General features: G+C 44.5%; 1 protein-coding gene across 2 annotated transcripts in view; it reads right to left on the bottom strand.

Moving 5' to 3' along the window:
• BAIAP2L1 (BAR/IMD domain containing adaptor protein 2 like 1) overlaps nt 1-15786 on the bottom strand; it is a 58466-nt gene that overhangs the window by 3967 nt on the left and 38713 nt on the right. The window contains exons 4-12 of one of the 2 annotated variants that reach the window (XM_087729426.1): nt 11054-11115; nt 10878-10949; nt 9340-9477; nt 7671-7823; nt 7312-7479; nt 5630-5780; nt 4018-4216; nt 3172-3249; nt 2090-2252 (exon numbers count right to left, since the gene is read on the bottom strand). In XM_087729426.1, coding sequence (XP_087585552.1) covers nt 2090-2252; nt 3172-3249; nt 4018-4216; nt 5630-5780; nt 7312-7479; nt 7671-7823; nt 9340-9477; nt 10878-10949; nt 11054-11115 — 1184 coding nt within the window. The remainder of the gene's footprint in view (nt 1-2089; nt 2253-3171; nt 3250-4017; nt 4217-5629; nt 5781-7311; nt 7480-7670; nt 7824-9339; nt 9478-10877; nt 10950-11053; nt 11116-15786) is intronic. The other variant, XM_087729428.1, reaches the window with a different exon arrangement.

Raw genomic sequence — 15786 nt, 5'->3', positions numbered from 1 at the left:
CAGTACCTTTCACTGCAAAACAACCTCATTGTTTGAAAAGGGGCAAAAACTGCTAAGAGAATCCAGATGTTTACAAATGCCGCTATTTAGTGCCTGCTTTCCAGCTTGACTTTATGGCAGTTTCCCTGGCTGGTTGATTTGATGTACCTCTTGAACAAACAGGGTGACAATACCAGAAATTTACAAGCCTTCTCTTGACCTCTGAGAGGTCTGCTTTGTTCAAAACCTTCAAATGTCATTTTAAAGGTTTAAAACTGCACCTGAACCAAATCTCTCTCCTTTGCGGCGGGCAACACAAAAGGTTTGAAGCAACTTTTTAGCTCTCTGCTGTGAGGTCTGTCTGTGCTAACACTGGGACGGTATTTAGAATAACAGAGTTGGAAGAGACTTTGGAGGTCTTCTAGTCCAACCCCCTGCTTAGGCAGGAAAGCCTATTTCCATTTCAAACAAATGGCTATCCAACATCTTCTTAAAGACTTCCAGTGTTGGAGCATTCACAACTTCTGGAGGCAAGTTGTTCCACTGATTAATTGCTCTAACTGTCAGGAAATTTCTCCTTAGTTCTAAGTTGCTTCTCTCCTTGATTAGTTTCCACCCATTGCTTCTTGTCCTGCCCTCAGGTGCCAACTATTGGAGAATACTTTTGACTCCCTCTTCTTTGTGGCAGCCCCTGAGATATTGGAACATTATAATTGACTTATAGTGTCATTTTGAGGATCGAAGTTGAAACAATTTATGTCCAGGATGTGAGGGGTCTGTAGATATTGTCTAAAGACCCGTCACATAAATTATGAGGATGTTCTACAAGTTGAAACATCCTCATAATTTATGTGTAAGGGGGATAAGAGTTGTTAAGTTTGTAACATGGTTGTTAATGAATCTGGCTTCCCCATAGCTGGTCAGAAGGTCGCAAAAGGGGGCAGGTGATCCTCCCTCCCCCCCCAGGACTCTGCAACCATTATAAGTCTGAGTGAGTTTGCCAAGCGCCCAAATTTTGATCATGTAACCATGGGGATGCTGCAACAGTCATAAGTGTGAAAAATTTTCACATGTTTCTGTCACAGTACAATACAATATAATAGCAGATTGGAAGGGACCTTGGAGGTCTTCTAGTCCAACCCCCTGCCTAGGCAGGAAACCCTATATCGGTTCAGACAAATGGCTATCCAACATCTTCTTAAAGACTTCCAGTGTTGGAGCATTCACAACTTCCGGGAGGCAACTTCTGTTCTACTGATTAATTGTTCTGTCAGGAAATTCTTCCTTAGTTCTAAGTTGCTTCACTCCTTGATTAGTTTCCACCCATAGCTTCTTGTCCTGCCCTCGGGTGCTTTGGAGAATAGTTTGATTCCCTCTTCTTGGTGGCAACCCCTGAGATATTGGAACACTATAATTGTCACGGCGATGCTGAGCTTGTAAAATGCAACTGAAACAAGGAGTAGATTTCTCCCCCCTTCCTAATTACAGGTACTCCTCAGTTTACAACCACAATTGAGAATGTACGTTGTTAAGTGAGAAATTTGTTAAGTGAGTTGAGCCCCGTTTTACGACTTTTGTTGCTACCTTTGTTAAACTGAATTCATCATCATCATTGAACGGCTCCATAATCCCTTGCGGGTGGACTTTGGAGCTAGCGGAGTGTTTCTTGGCCGGATGCCTTTCATGTTGCCAATGTGGAGCTTTATTCGGCAGATATATTCTCGTTGTGCCCAGAGAGAGAAATAATCTGCTTTAAACTGAACCGCCGTTGTTGAAATTAGGAACACAGTTGTTAAGTGAATCTGGCTGCCCCCCGTGGAGTTTGCTTGTCAGAGGGTCGCCAAAGTCACCCTGGGGTGACTGCAACCGTCGTAAGTGTGAAAAATGGTCATACTCCAGTTTTTTCAGTGCCGTTGTAACTTTGAAAGGCCACTAAACAAACCATCAAGGATTACCTGTAATAGCTAAAATTTAAGATATAACTAGCAAGTTCAAAAAGTTAGGTTCAGCCTGGCGTTACTCGGATAGCCGGATAAAATCCGTCAGCAAAAGTATTTTCACAAGCTGGTTGTTGTTTTTTTAATTGGACAAAACTGGTCGGTCTACTTACAAGAGAGATACTTTCTCCTTGAGCTGCTGTGGTTTTCGAAGTTTCAAGTTTTGGTTCTGAAGCTGGTTTGATTGGCCCAAGTAAGACGTAATCCGGTGGGGGCAGGATGGGGTTTTCTCTGTTGGTTAAGTTGACAGAGCTGACACTTCGGATGGGCGCGGGGCTAACGAAGAGAGAAACCACTGTTCATAACAATTGCACTTAGACTTATATACCGCTTCACAGTACTTTTACAGCCCTCTCTTAGCGGTTTACAGAGTCAGCCTCTTGCCCCCAACAATCTGGATCCTCATTTTACCCACCTCGCAAGGATGGAAAGCTGAGTCAATCTGAAACTGGTCAGGATCGAACTGCTGACAGTGGGCAGAGTCAGCAGAATTAGCCTGCAATACTGCGTTCTAACCACTGCGCACCATGGAAAAAAGGAAGGAAGGAAGGAAGGAAGGAAGGAAGGAAGGAAGGAAGGAAGGAAGGAATAGACTTATATACCGCTTCACAATGTTTCACAGCTCTCTCTAAGCAGTTTACAGAGTCAGCCTCTTTCCCCCAGCAATCTGGCTCCTCATTTTACCCACCTCGGAAGGATGGAAAGCTGAGTCAATCTGAAACTGGTCAGGATTGAACTGCTGACAGTGGGCAGAGTCAGCAGGATTAGCCTGCAATACTGAGTTCTAACCACTGCGCACCATGGAAAAAAGGAAGGAAGGAAGGAAGGAAGGAAGGAAGGAAGGAAGGAAGGAAGGAAGGAAGGAAGGAAGGAAGGCAGGCAGGCAGGCAGGCAGGCAGGCAGGCAGGCAGGAAGATAGCAATAGACTTATATACTGCTTCACAGCCCTCTCTAAGCGGTTTTACAGAGTCAGCCTCTTTCCCCCAGCAATCTGGATCCTCATTTTACCAACCTCAGAAGGATGGAAGGCTGAGTCGACCTGCAGCCGATCAGGATCGAACTGCTGGCAGTCGGCAGAGTCAGCCTGCAATACTACATTCTAACCACTGCGCCACCAGGACTCCATATAGCCCAACAAGAATCGACAGATCCTTCAACTCGGTTCTTAAGAGCTTCTATGCCAACCCAACATTACCTTGGCACCGGGATGCGCAGGGTCTCTTCTGATGGACCTTCAAAGGGCTTCGTATAGGAGGATGGGAACCAGCCTTTCCTAGAAAGCAATAAATTACCGATTTGAAGAAACCCTTAAGATGGGCTGTATACAATAAGAGAAGACATTTGTCGGGGTCCTTGGTGCTCTCTGACCTTGTTTCTCCTGCTCCCACCCCATTGTTTTTATAATATGGGTAGTCCTCCAGTTACGACCAGTCATTCAGCGACCATTCAAAGTTGCAACTGCTGAAGGAACAGACTGTTGTGGCCCGCCAGTGGAGCTGGCAGCAGATTCGGACAGTGAGGAGGTTGGGGAGGAACCTGGGCCAGTCCTGGAGTCTGGGGAAGGCTCTGAGGAGGGCTCTGTGTCGGAGGCAGAGAGGGGGCCAGGGCCATATGCCAGTTATCAGCTGCCTTCAGAGTCAGACATCAGTGAGGCAGAAGAACAGCTGGAGCCTGTTCCCAGCTGCTCAGCGGAGTGTTGCACAGGTGCTGTATGTGCCGTACACAGAAGCACCAAAGACTTAAAAGAACAGTAAGGAGCTCGGGCAGGCGAGTGGGCCCTCCTGAGCACCATACCAGAACGGTACCAAGTTCTCTGGGAAGGCTCCAATATGCCCGTACTGGGCCGTACCGCCTGCAACCCACCACTGGTGCAGCGGAGCTGGGGAACGGGGATGGGCCACGCCTCCCACAACGGCCAACCTGACCCGGGGCGAACCGGTTGTTAAATGATTTGAATCTCACCACTGGTTATGAGTGGATAAGATTTGCTGAGAAGTGGTTTGGGGTAAGGAACGAAAAAGTTTGGGAAGCCCTGACATACACTTTTGTGAGGTCGTGTTCTCCGTACAGCCAGCCGTCTCTTTCCTCCGACACGAGCAGCGTGATAAGGTCGCCCTGGGCGAAACTGAGGAGAGTCTCGTTATTTCCAGCGGTGTGCGGGAAGATGGTCTTCACTTTCTGACGCTTCATTATGTTCAATCCAGTGGCCATAGAGGTAGATCGCAATAAGCTGGAATCATCTGCAGGACATGGTGAGAAAGGAAAACAGACAGGAAGAGACAGGGGCAATAAAGCATCATTAATCATAGGATTGCTCAGCAGAGAGCAACAAGCTAACAATGTCCTCCTCCGAGGCTTAGTGGCCACAAAACAGATGAACTTGGGTCAGCTTAGCTTCTGTCTGGATTTTGGACCCTTCAGAGGGGGCTCACCCTGATGGGCTGCTTGCCAAAGGCTCCCAGGCTGTTCTGGGTGAAAGAATCTGGTTTAAGTTTCACAAAATTCTTCCCAGAATTTATTTATTTATTTCATTTATTATTTTTTAAAATTTATTTTATTTATTTTCTTTCTTATTTCTTTCTTCTTCTTTTTCTTTCTCTTTCTCTCTCTCTCTCATCTATATCAATCTATTATCTATCTATAATCATCTCTATTTTCTCTCTCTCTATCATTCTATTATCTATCTGTCATATCTCTCTCTCTCTATCATCTATCTCTATCTCTCTATTGCTAACAAATTATCTATCTATCTCTATCTCTAAATATCTCTATCTATCTATCTATCTATCTATCTATCTATCTATCTATCTATCTATCATCTATCTATATCTATCTATCTATCTATCTATCTATCTATCTATCTATCTATCTATCTATCTATCTATCTATCTATCTATCATCCATCATCTATCTATCTATCTATCTATCTATCTATCTATCTATCTATCTATCATCCATCATCTATCTATCTATCTATCTATCTATCTATCTATCTATCTATCTATCTATCTATCTATCTATCTATCTATCTATCTATCTATCTAAATATCTCTCCCTCTTTCTATCTATCTAGTTATCTCTCTAAATATCTATCTATCCATCCATCTATCAATCTTTCTATTTATATCTATCTATATATATCTATCCATCTATCTATCAATCTTTCTATTTATCTCTATCTATCTCTATCCATCAATCTCTCTCTCTCTCTCTCTCTCTCTCTCTCTCTCTCTCTCTCTCTCTCTCTCTAATATATAGGTAGTCCTTGACTTACGAACAGAACCGAATACAAAGTTTCCATTGCTAAGTGAGAAATTTGTTTAGTGAGTTTTGCCCCCTTTTATGACTTTCCTTGCCACAGTTCTTAAGTGAATCACTGCGGTCGTTAAGTTAATAACATGATTGTTAAGTGAATCTTGCTCCTCCTTTGACCCCAGGACACCACAACTATCACATCACGCACAGGAGTCGGTGGCCCAATGCCTGGATTTTGATCACCTGAGCATGGGGATGCTTCAACAGCCGTACGCGTGAGAAACAGTCGTAAGTCAACTGTGCCATTGTAACTCTGAACGGTCACTAAATGGTCGTAGGTCGAGGACAACCTGTGCACAAAATGACCATCTTGATAGACCGATAGGTGTTAAGCTTACCTGCTGTGTTGCTTAATTTCTCGGAAGGGGTCTTTGGCACGGCGGGCGGGGTGTTGAACATATCGACCAAGGGGCTGGTGTAAGCCCTCCCCGGAGGGGCCGGGGGCACCTGAGGAGAAGGCCTTCGGAGGGTATCGTAATCGTTCCCAACCTGCCAACCGAAAGGTGGAGCGTCAATCTTGTGAAACGACGCACAGGAATAAATGCCAGCGGTTTTATTGAGTTCCTCCCAATCGAATTGCTTCCTTTGAAAGGTTCCCCCCCTCCCCTTAATTAGATTCATTCACTGGTTTTGCAGCTTTGATTCTGTCCCAGAATATAAGGAAGCTCAGCAAGGGGAATGAATGCATGGTGGAATTGCATTTATAAGGGTAAAAATCAGACGGGCTGGTGCAATTTGAGACATTCATAAAGTCATAGGTGTGTTTCCATGTGGAATTTAAGGTGACAGACTAGAGACTAGGAGATGGGGAGTTCTAGTCCCACCTTAGGCATGAAAGGTGGCTGGGTGACTTTGGGCCAATCACCAGGAGATGGTGAGTTCTAGTCCCGCCTTAGGCATGAAAGCCGGCTGGGTGACTTTGGGCCAATCACCCGGAAATGGTGAGTTCTAGTCTCACCTTAGGCATGAAAGCCAGCTGGGTGACTTTGGGCCAATCACCAGGAGACTGGGAGTTCTAGTCCTGCCTTAGGCATGAAAGGTGGCTGGGTGACTTTGGGCCAATCACCAGGAGATGGTGAGTTCTAGTCCCGCCTTAGGCATGAAAGCCGGCTGGGTGACTTTGGGCCAATCACCCGGAAATGGTGAGTTCTAGTCTCACCTTAGGCATGAAAGCCAGCTGGGTGACTTTGGGCCAATCACCAGGAGACTGGGAGTTCTAGTCCTGCCTTAGGCATGAAAGGTGGCTGGGTGACTTTGGGCCAATCACCCGGAGATGGTGAGTTCTAGTCCCACCTTAGTCATGAAAGGTGGCTGGGTGACTTTGGGCCAATCACCAGGAGATGGTGAGTTCTAGTCCCGCCTTAGGCATGAAAGCCGGCTGGGTGACTTTGGGCCAATCACCTGGAGATGGTGAGTTCTAGTCCCCACCTTAGGCATGAAAGGCAGCTGGGTGACTTTGGGCCAATCACCAGGAGATGGGGAGTTCTAGTCCCACCTTAGTCATGAAAGGCGGCTGGGTGACTTTGGGCCAATCACCCGGAGATGGTGAGTTCTAGTCCCACCTTAGGCATGAAAGCCGGCTGGGTGACTTTGGGCTAATCACCAGGAGACTGGGAGTTCTAGTCCTGCCTTAGGCATGAAAGGTGGCTGGGTGACTTTGGGCCAATCACCAGGAGATGGTGAGTTCTAGTCCCACCTTAGGCATGAAAGCCAGCTGGGTGACTTTGGGCCAATCACCAGGAGATGGTGAGTTCTAGTCCCACCTTAGGCATGAAAGGTGGCTGGGTGACTTTGGGCCAATCACCAGGGTATGGGGAGTTCTAGTCCCGCCTTAGGCATGAAAGCCAGCTGGGTGACTTTGGGCCAATCACCAGGAGATGGGGAGTTCTAGTCCCGCCTTACGCCTTCTGGGTGTTTAAATTGTACATTTGGGTCCATCATGTTGATTCTTCTGCTCACATCTCTCTTTTCCCTAAACTCGGCTCCGAAGGTGAAATAGAATCGGAAGTGAGGATCTCACCAGGTTACGCCTCTCGATCATCGGAGAAGGCAGGGGAGTCCCCGCTATCGAAAGGGATCCCGGTGTCTTGATCTCTTCGATCATGTTCATGACAGTCGGCGGAACTTTGGTTGCATCGCTGCAGGTTGCCAACCACCCCGGCATCTTGTGGCTAAGTATCTCCGAGCACTACAGAGACCACGATGAAAATACATGCGGTACATTTCGTCAATAGATAACAAGAAAACAAAGACATTTCTCTCGAGCGGGTCTAGGAATTGGCTACGGTTTGGGATGACCCTTTTGCCCCGCGGGGGCAAAAGGTTTTCGGACCAACTTTGGGGAGGCCATGTTTTAATTTCTCCTCCTTCCACACTCACCTCCACGTGGTAATGGAAGAGGCGTTGCGCAAAACTGCAGTGCTTGTCAACCAGGAAGCAAAATCGTTTCTTCTCTTCAAGTAAGGCCTCTCTGCAACCCTCCGCAATGAATCTTTGAATATCGCTCTGTCGGGAGCTCACGGTTTCCAAATACTAGATAAAAGCATGAAAAGACCAGATTCAGACAGTCACACAAACAGACGCACACTTTGTGCTATTTAAGATGTTGCCAGTCCATTTTCTAGGAAATCTTATCTCGTCAACAGTCCAATAATGAATCTCTCTCTCTCTCTCCCTCCCTCCCTCCCTCCAGCCATCCATCCATCTATCTACTCTATCGCTATTAATATTTATCTATCTATCCTCCCTATTGCTAACAAAATATCTATCTATCTATCTATCTATCTATCTATCTATCTATCTATCTATCTATCTATCTATCTATCATCTATCTATCATCTATCTCTATCAATTTGCTCTATAACTATCTAATCAATCTCTATCTATCTATCTATCTATCTATCTATCTATCTATCTATCTATCTATCTATCTATCATCTATCTATCATCTATCTATCTATCTCTATCAATTTGCTTTATAACTATCTATCAATCTCTATCTATCTATCTATCTATCTATCTATCTATCTATCTATCATCTATCTATCATCTATCTATCTATCTCTATCAATTTGCTCTATAACTATCTATCAATCTCTCTCTCTCTATCATCTATCTATCTATCTATCTAATCTATCTATCTATCTATCTATCTATCTATCTATCTATATAATCTATCTATCTATCATCTATCTATCTATCTATCTATCTATCTATCTATCTATCTATCTATCTATCTATCTATCTATCTATCTATCTATCTAAAAATGGCTGTGTGTGTGTATATGATCCATCATAACTCTGGAACGCCTTGAGCAATTTCAGTCAAACTTGGTACATAGATGACTTACTCTCTGCAGAAAAATGTTGGTGGGGGGAACACCCCTAACACCCCTCAGTTAGTGTGTCGTGTTAAGATACAGCCTGTTGTGCCTTAAAATGGCTTCTACTGTACAGCGCAGTGGAGTTGCCATGGTAATGGCTTCACAGTACTCCCTCTGGCAAGGGGGAAAAACCAACATTAGAAATCCTGTCTAATACAGGATTAGGATAAATAAAAACTCGGGCAACGCCAGGATATCAGCTAGTACTGTATAAGAAAGGCCTGGTGAACAGGGATTCTTGTATAACTTGAGTTTAACGGCCGCTTCAAACTCTCAATTTTTCTCAAAAGAGAAGCGCGCAGTCCGGTCGCATTCTGCCACTCTGTATCAACACGCACAAATATCATTTATCCTTCAACGCAGGTATTCCCTTGATAAAGCTGCCAATTTACACAATAGCCAATTAATTTTTCCAGGACAGAGAGATTATCTGTTGACATGCAAAAAAGGCCTATAAATATTCTTGCCGCCTCGTGTCAAGAGACTTAACTTTAGCCCCAAACGCATGCTTTAAAAAAAAAAAAATCTTACGGCACTTTGGGATACTCCAAATAGGAGGAGAAAAGGTTTGAATCTGGATTACATGCGAATGGATGCCAAGTTTCCACTTTGGCCCGCCGGTTGTTACACCGGTTGAATCCCCACCGCTGGTGGAAGATACCAACCTCAAATTCTCTATGTTCGTACTTGACGGCGTTTCGTCCCCCTTGGCTTTTCCGCCTGATTTTTTTCAGCTCGGCCTGAGATTTTTCCAAGGAATCCAATTTGTTTCGGTGTTCGTTCTGGTACCTCTTCAGGGTAGCCTGGAAGGAGAAAAACTCACAGAGGTCTTTTGAGGTTGGGAATCTGGTCCTTGCAGGCTCCTACTTAGGGGAGGATGCTGACAATGGGATGCTAAATAAAAGAGGAGATTGTCCCCTGCCGTTTCCGAAACTGTAGGGAATAACCATATTATAATCATAGTTTATTAGGACATGCTCCAACCCGTTGAAAAATTACGAAAGGAACATGCAGGAGGGAGCAGAAAAATAGAAGTAAGAGAAGTTGTTCGTAGAAAGCAAGAGGTTCTTCATATCTCTTATAGCAATAGCAATAGCAGTTAGACTTATACACCACTTCATAGGGCTTTCAGCCCTCTCTAAGCGGTTTACAGAGTCAGCATATTGCCCCCAACAACAATCCGGGTCCTCATTTTACCCACCTCGGAAGGATGGAAGGCTGAGTCAACCTTGAGCCGGTGAGATTTGAACAGCCGAACTGCAGAACTGCAGTCAGCTGAAGTAGCCTGCAGTGCTGCATTTAACCACTGCGCCACCTCGGCTCTTGCTACCTTCTTTTAATTTATCTTATTTATGCATGGAGATCTTATCTCCCCTTTAGGCATATGGATTTCCAACCTTGCTCAGTGAAAAAAAGGGATACCTAGATTTGGTTGACATCAAAGCAGGAGAACGCTTGACAGAAGGAACCAGAGCAGGGGTGGGATTCAAAAATTTTAGCAACGGTACTCTGCCTGGTTGCTGGGTGGGCGTGGCTATGGTGGGCGTGGCCTACTCGGCCTCCTGCACCATGGTGTGTGTGTGTGAGGGGGAGGGTTTCACCCTCCCCAAGCTCCGGAGTCTTTCCCCGAGCCTTTGGGAGGGCAAAAACAGCCTCCCCAGGGCTCCGAAAGCAGGAAATGGGGCTATTTCTGGACTTGTGGAACCTTTGGGAGGCCTGTGTTTCATCCTTCCAGAACTTCCACGCGGGCCCTGCACTTATCTGGCATCCAAAACAGGCCACGTGGAGACTCCTGGGAGGGAATGGAGGGCGGGGCCAGCCAGTCCTGGCAAACCAGATGTAAAATTGCATCCCGTCCACCCAAACTGATCCGAAGCGGCTGAATCCTACCCCTGAACCAGAGAATGAATCCACAGCTTCTTCCAAATTAAAACTATATTAATTGGTGTGTGTGTGTGTGTTCCTTGGTCCTCTCTGAACTTGGTGGTTCTCTTGGAGACATTGCACGACCCCACTAGGTAACGTCATCAGTTCCAGCATAAAACTATGTTACTCACAATAGACTAAATACCTAGGTTTTACAGAGGATGAGGAAGGTTGGTGGTCATCTCAGAAACACGGCTGATTCGTGGCTGCTGCCAAGAAACTAGCAAATGCTTTCACTTAATCTTCTCCGGCACTAAAAAAAAATTAATATACTTACGTTCATATATTTTACATCTAGTTCGGTTTTCTTCTCCAGCTCCGATATAATTTCTTTATGGAATTTCTTGAACTGTAGTCACAGAAAGCCGACAGAAAGGCGAGAAGGTTAGTAGAGCTTCATCATATGAAAATAGTTGTACAATATTTTAAAGCGCTGCGGGGAGATTTACTCACGTTTTCTTCTAGCTTGTCGTTGAGTTTCTTTTGAGCAATGGAAATCTCAATAAGGACATGCCCTGTTGACAAACAAGATTAAATTTTATTTCTGGTTCCTTGGGCCCTTCGGAGAGGAAGAAAGGTCAGCGCAAGTCAAATATCTTGATTCCTTTTTCAAACTCCTCGCCAAAAACAACACAAGACGCTTTGTAGGAATCCGGCTTGGGGTATGAGGAACAAGGTTGTTGTTTTTTTCTTTTCTTTTGACAATACATTTTTACAGAGACAATCGTTCCTTATATACTTTTAAAACATACACCAAAACTTCCAACTTAAAAAGGCGCTAGATATCTTTGGTGCAGCAGCTGCCAAAAAAGTCAACACAGTTCTAGGCTGCATCAACAGAGGGATAGAATCAAGATCTCGTCAAGTGTTGATACCACATTATAAGGGCTTGGTAAGGCCACACTTGGAATACAGCATCCAGTTTTGGTCGCCATGATGTAAAAAAGATGTGGAGACTCTGGAAAGAGTGCAGAGAAGAGCAACAAAGAGGATTGGGGGATTGGAGGCTAAAGCATACGAGGAACGGTTGCAGGAACTGGGTAGGTCTAGTTTGATGAAAAGAAGGACCAGGGGAGACATGATAGCAGTCTTCCAATATCTCAGGGGTTGCCCCAAAGAAGAGGGAGTCAAGCTATTCTCCAAAGCACCTGAGGGTAGAACAAGAAGCAATGGGTGGAAACTAATCAAGGAGAGAAGCAACTTAGAATTAAGGAGAAATTTCCTGACAGTTAGAACAATTAATCAGTGGAACAAAAGTTGCCTCCAGAAGTTGTAAATGCTCCAACACTGGAAGTCTTTAAGAAGACGTTGGATAACCATTTGTCTGAAGTGGTGTAGGGTTTCCTGCCTAAGCAGGGGATTGGACTAGAAGACCTCCAAGGTCCCTTCCAACTCTGTTATTCTATTCCATTCTTTTTTTTAAGTTTTTATTTTACACACATAAACACATCAACAAAAACAAACACATGACTTAAGACAACTTAGGGACAAGAAGTTCCATCATATATCATACAGCAGTTTCGTATCGGTTTCTTTGCCGTTAATGTTTTCCCTTTCTATACCTTTCTATCTTACATTCATGGTCTCTTTATTCGTTATCCATTTTTATGTATAATTCTATATTTATTTATACTTAGCTATTTATAACCAAATATTGTTTATCTATAATGTGCTATATATTCTTACTATCATCTATTCCAGTGTTTTTCAACCACTGTGCCGCGGCACACTAGTGTGCCGTGACATAGTGTAAGGTGTGCCGTGGGAAAATTACTTTATATATAGTCAATATAGGCACAGAGTTAAAAATTTTTAACATTTTCTAATGGTGGTGTGCCTCGTGATTTTTTTCATGAAAAAAGTGTGCCTTTGCACAAAAAAGGTTGAAAAACACTGATCTATTCTATTCTATTCTATTCTTACTCACAAGAGATATGTTAATCGAACTCAAGGACTATCTGTATGTGATTTTGCCTTAGCTCTTCGATCCCTTAAAATAGGACTAGCTCAACCCCTCAACTTGCAAATGGAAACAGGAAACCTACTAGGTGTGGCCCCACCCACGGTTATGCATGGATAGGTCCTACCTATTTAAATGGGACTTACACATCAGTTAACTACGGGAAAGCTTAGAGGTGAAGTCATTTACTTCTTTCAATTCCGGCATACCGATCCCTAGGCAGAATGCAGCAATGAGGAAACCCTCCTTTGCTCATTCGGAGAAGCTTAACCGAAGCCCCAGTCCCAGGGAGAGTAAAGCTCGTGGAAAGTGCGTGGGTTTGAAGAGCCGGTGATTACGGTCACAGTACGAGTGCTTTGCAGAATTGGGCTGCTAACAGCAACGCAACTCGCCCGGCGGCTCCCTGTTTGCAAAGATTAACATGTCATAATCGGGGACTTAATGTTCTGCCTTTGCTGTCTGCTTGCACACGGATGTGGATACGTTCAGGAAATGAACAATGAATTTACCTGGCAGAGCAAGGTTGGGAAAATACCTGCTCTATGATGTTATTTTGCTTCTCGGTAACATACAATAGCAAATAGCAACAGCTCTCATATACTCATCACACAGTGATTTACAGCCCTCTCTAAGCGGTTTACAGAGTCAGCATATCCCCCCCCCCCCCCCAAATCTGGGTTTTACCGACCTTGGAAGGATGGAAGGCTGAGTCAACCTTGAGTCAAATTGCTGGCAGTGGGCAGAGTTAGCCTGCAATACTGCATTCTAACCACTGCCCCACCACACCTAATCACCAGTAGCTTTTAGACATACATACCGCTTTATAGTGCTTTTACAGCTCCCTCTAAGCAGTTTACAGAGTCAGCCTCTTGCCCCCAACAATCTGGGTCCTCATTTTACCCACCTCGGAAGGACGGAAGGCTGAGTCAACCATGAGCCAGTCAGGATCGAACTCCAGACTGTGGGCAGAATCAGCCTGCATTACTGCATTCTAACCATTGTGGAAGGGAGGGAGGGAGGGAGGGAGGGAGGGAGGGAAGGAAGGAAGGAAGGAAGGAAGGAAGGAAGGAAGGAAGGAAGGAAGGAAGGAAGGAAGGAAGGAAGGAAGGAAGGAAGGAAGGAATAGCAATAGCACTTAGACTTATATACCGCATTACAGTGCTTTTACAGCTCTCTCTAAGCGGTTTACAAATGTCAGCATATTGGCCCCCAACAATCTGGGTCCTTATTTTACCGACCTTGGAAGAATGGAAGGCTGAGTCGACCTTGATACAAACTGATAATTACTTTCAGATAGAGAATGGCCAGTCTTCCTGAATACATACATACATACATACATACATACATACATACATACATATATTTGTTTTCTGAGGTTTTTGCGTGTGTTAGTATGTAGGTTTTTGGTTATTCGGGTTTTCTCCCGCATAAAATTGGAGGTGTCTTGGCGACATTTCGACAAAGTTTCATTCGTCATCTTCAGGTTTGCTCGGCTTCGTGCTTCCAGGAGCAAAGCCGAGATCTCACATTGCTCCTGGAAGCACGAAGCCGAGCAAACAAGCCTGAAGATGACGAATGAGACTTCGTCGAAACGTCACCAAGACACCTCCAATTTTACGCGGGAAGAAACCTGAATAACCAAAGACCTACATATATATACTAGAAGACCTCCAAGGTCCCCTCTGCCTCTGTTATTGCGTTACAGGTGTTTTAAAATAGATATCTATTTTAAAACACCCGTAACGCAATAACAGAGGCAGAGGGGACCTTGGAGGTCTTCAGTCCATCCCACTGCCCAAGCAGAGGATCCTATCCAGGTAATCCTCAGCTTACGACCACAACTGTGCCCCAAATTTCTGTCGGCTAAGCGAGATGTTGGTTAAGTGAATTTTGCCCCATTTTTCTTGCCACCGCTGTTGAGTGAAACACTGGAGTTGTTAAATTAGTCACACAATTGTTAAGTGAATCCGGCTTCCCCATTGACTCTGCTTGTCGAGAAGGTCGCAAAAGGGGATCACTGCAGTGAGGACATGCCAGTTGGCAAGTTTCTGGATCTTGGCCACGGGTCAAGGGGGATGTTGCAAGGATCACTAAACGGGCTGTTGTAAGTCAAGGACATTAAAATATGTAACCCTTTTGAAAATCCTACGTACGTCTGCATTGAATGCATAGAAACCACATATAAACAATTTATTAAAATTGTACAAAAGGCTCACGGGAACTTTCTAGACCAGTGTTTCTCAACCTTGGCCGCTTGAAGATGTCCAGACTTCAACTCCCAGAATTCCCCAGCCTCCTCAACCTTGGCCGCTTAAAGATGTCCAGACTTCTGGCTGGGGAATTCTGGGAGTTGAAGTCCAGACATCTTCAAGCGGCCAAGGTTGAGGAAACGCTGGTCTAGACTTTCTATAGAACATGCAAAGCAGGATTAAATCAATCACGCTAAACGGGTGAAATGACACTTGAGTGTTAGCCCTGAAATAAAGAGAGCGTTTGATTTTAAAGAAAGCATTTTGACTAACAAATCAATTTCGCATCAAATAAGGAGTTTGAGTGTTGGGGGATTCTTCCCCCCCCTTGTGATTCAAGCCTTTATATCCCTATTTTTTTTTCCTGTGCTGCAAGCGGAGAGATTCAGATCTTGCCCAAGGGCTGTCTCGGATGAGCTGGCTCTGCTTTGAGAAACTGCTGAGTGGGTGAGATCTGCCTTCTCTTTCAGGCATCCAAGACCTAAGCTCTTAAGCGCCGTGATTTAGAGGTGATTGCCCTTGAAAAAAACAAACTCCGTCAAAAAGCGATTTACTGACTTACTGGCAATACTTATAAACGCCGGGAATGGATTGATCCAAGTAACAGACTCAAGAGTTGGCTTGTGATCATAACTTTGCATTAATATTCCTATAAAGTTCTTATAAAAAAACCCTTTTGCTTTAATATTCTACTCTCAGTATAAAAAAATATAATCTTTTGCAATGTTCCTACCTAAGTGCGTTTTCTCTCTCTCTCTGTCTGTCTGTGTGTGTATGTGTGTGTGTGTGTGTTTCTCTCCATCTCTGTCCTCCCTCTCTCTCTCTCACTCTCCCTCATGTCTCTCTCCCTCCATCCCTCTCTCTCTCTCTCTCTCATGTCACTCTCTTTCTCTCTCCCTCCCTCTCTCTTTCCCACCCTATTGATTTATTTGTACATTTCTTACAGAATGTTTAGTAATTTTATATTGGGAACTTAA

The sequence above is a fragment of the Thamnophis sirtalis genome, unplaced genomic scaffold, assembly GCF_051295495.1.
Source record: "Thamnophis sirtalis isolate CommonGarterSnake01/CBP01778 unplaced genomic scaffold, rThaSir2_p1.2 scaffold_14, whole genome shotgun sequence".
Taxonomy (NCBI): Eukaryota; Metazoa; Chordata; class Lepidosauria; order Squamata; family Natricidae; genus Thamnophis; species Thamnophis sirtalis.
The sequence above is the reverse complement of the archived record's forward strand: the minus strand, read 5'-3'. Positions and strand labels throughout refer to the sequence as shown.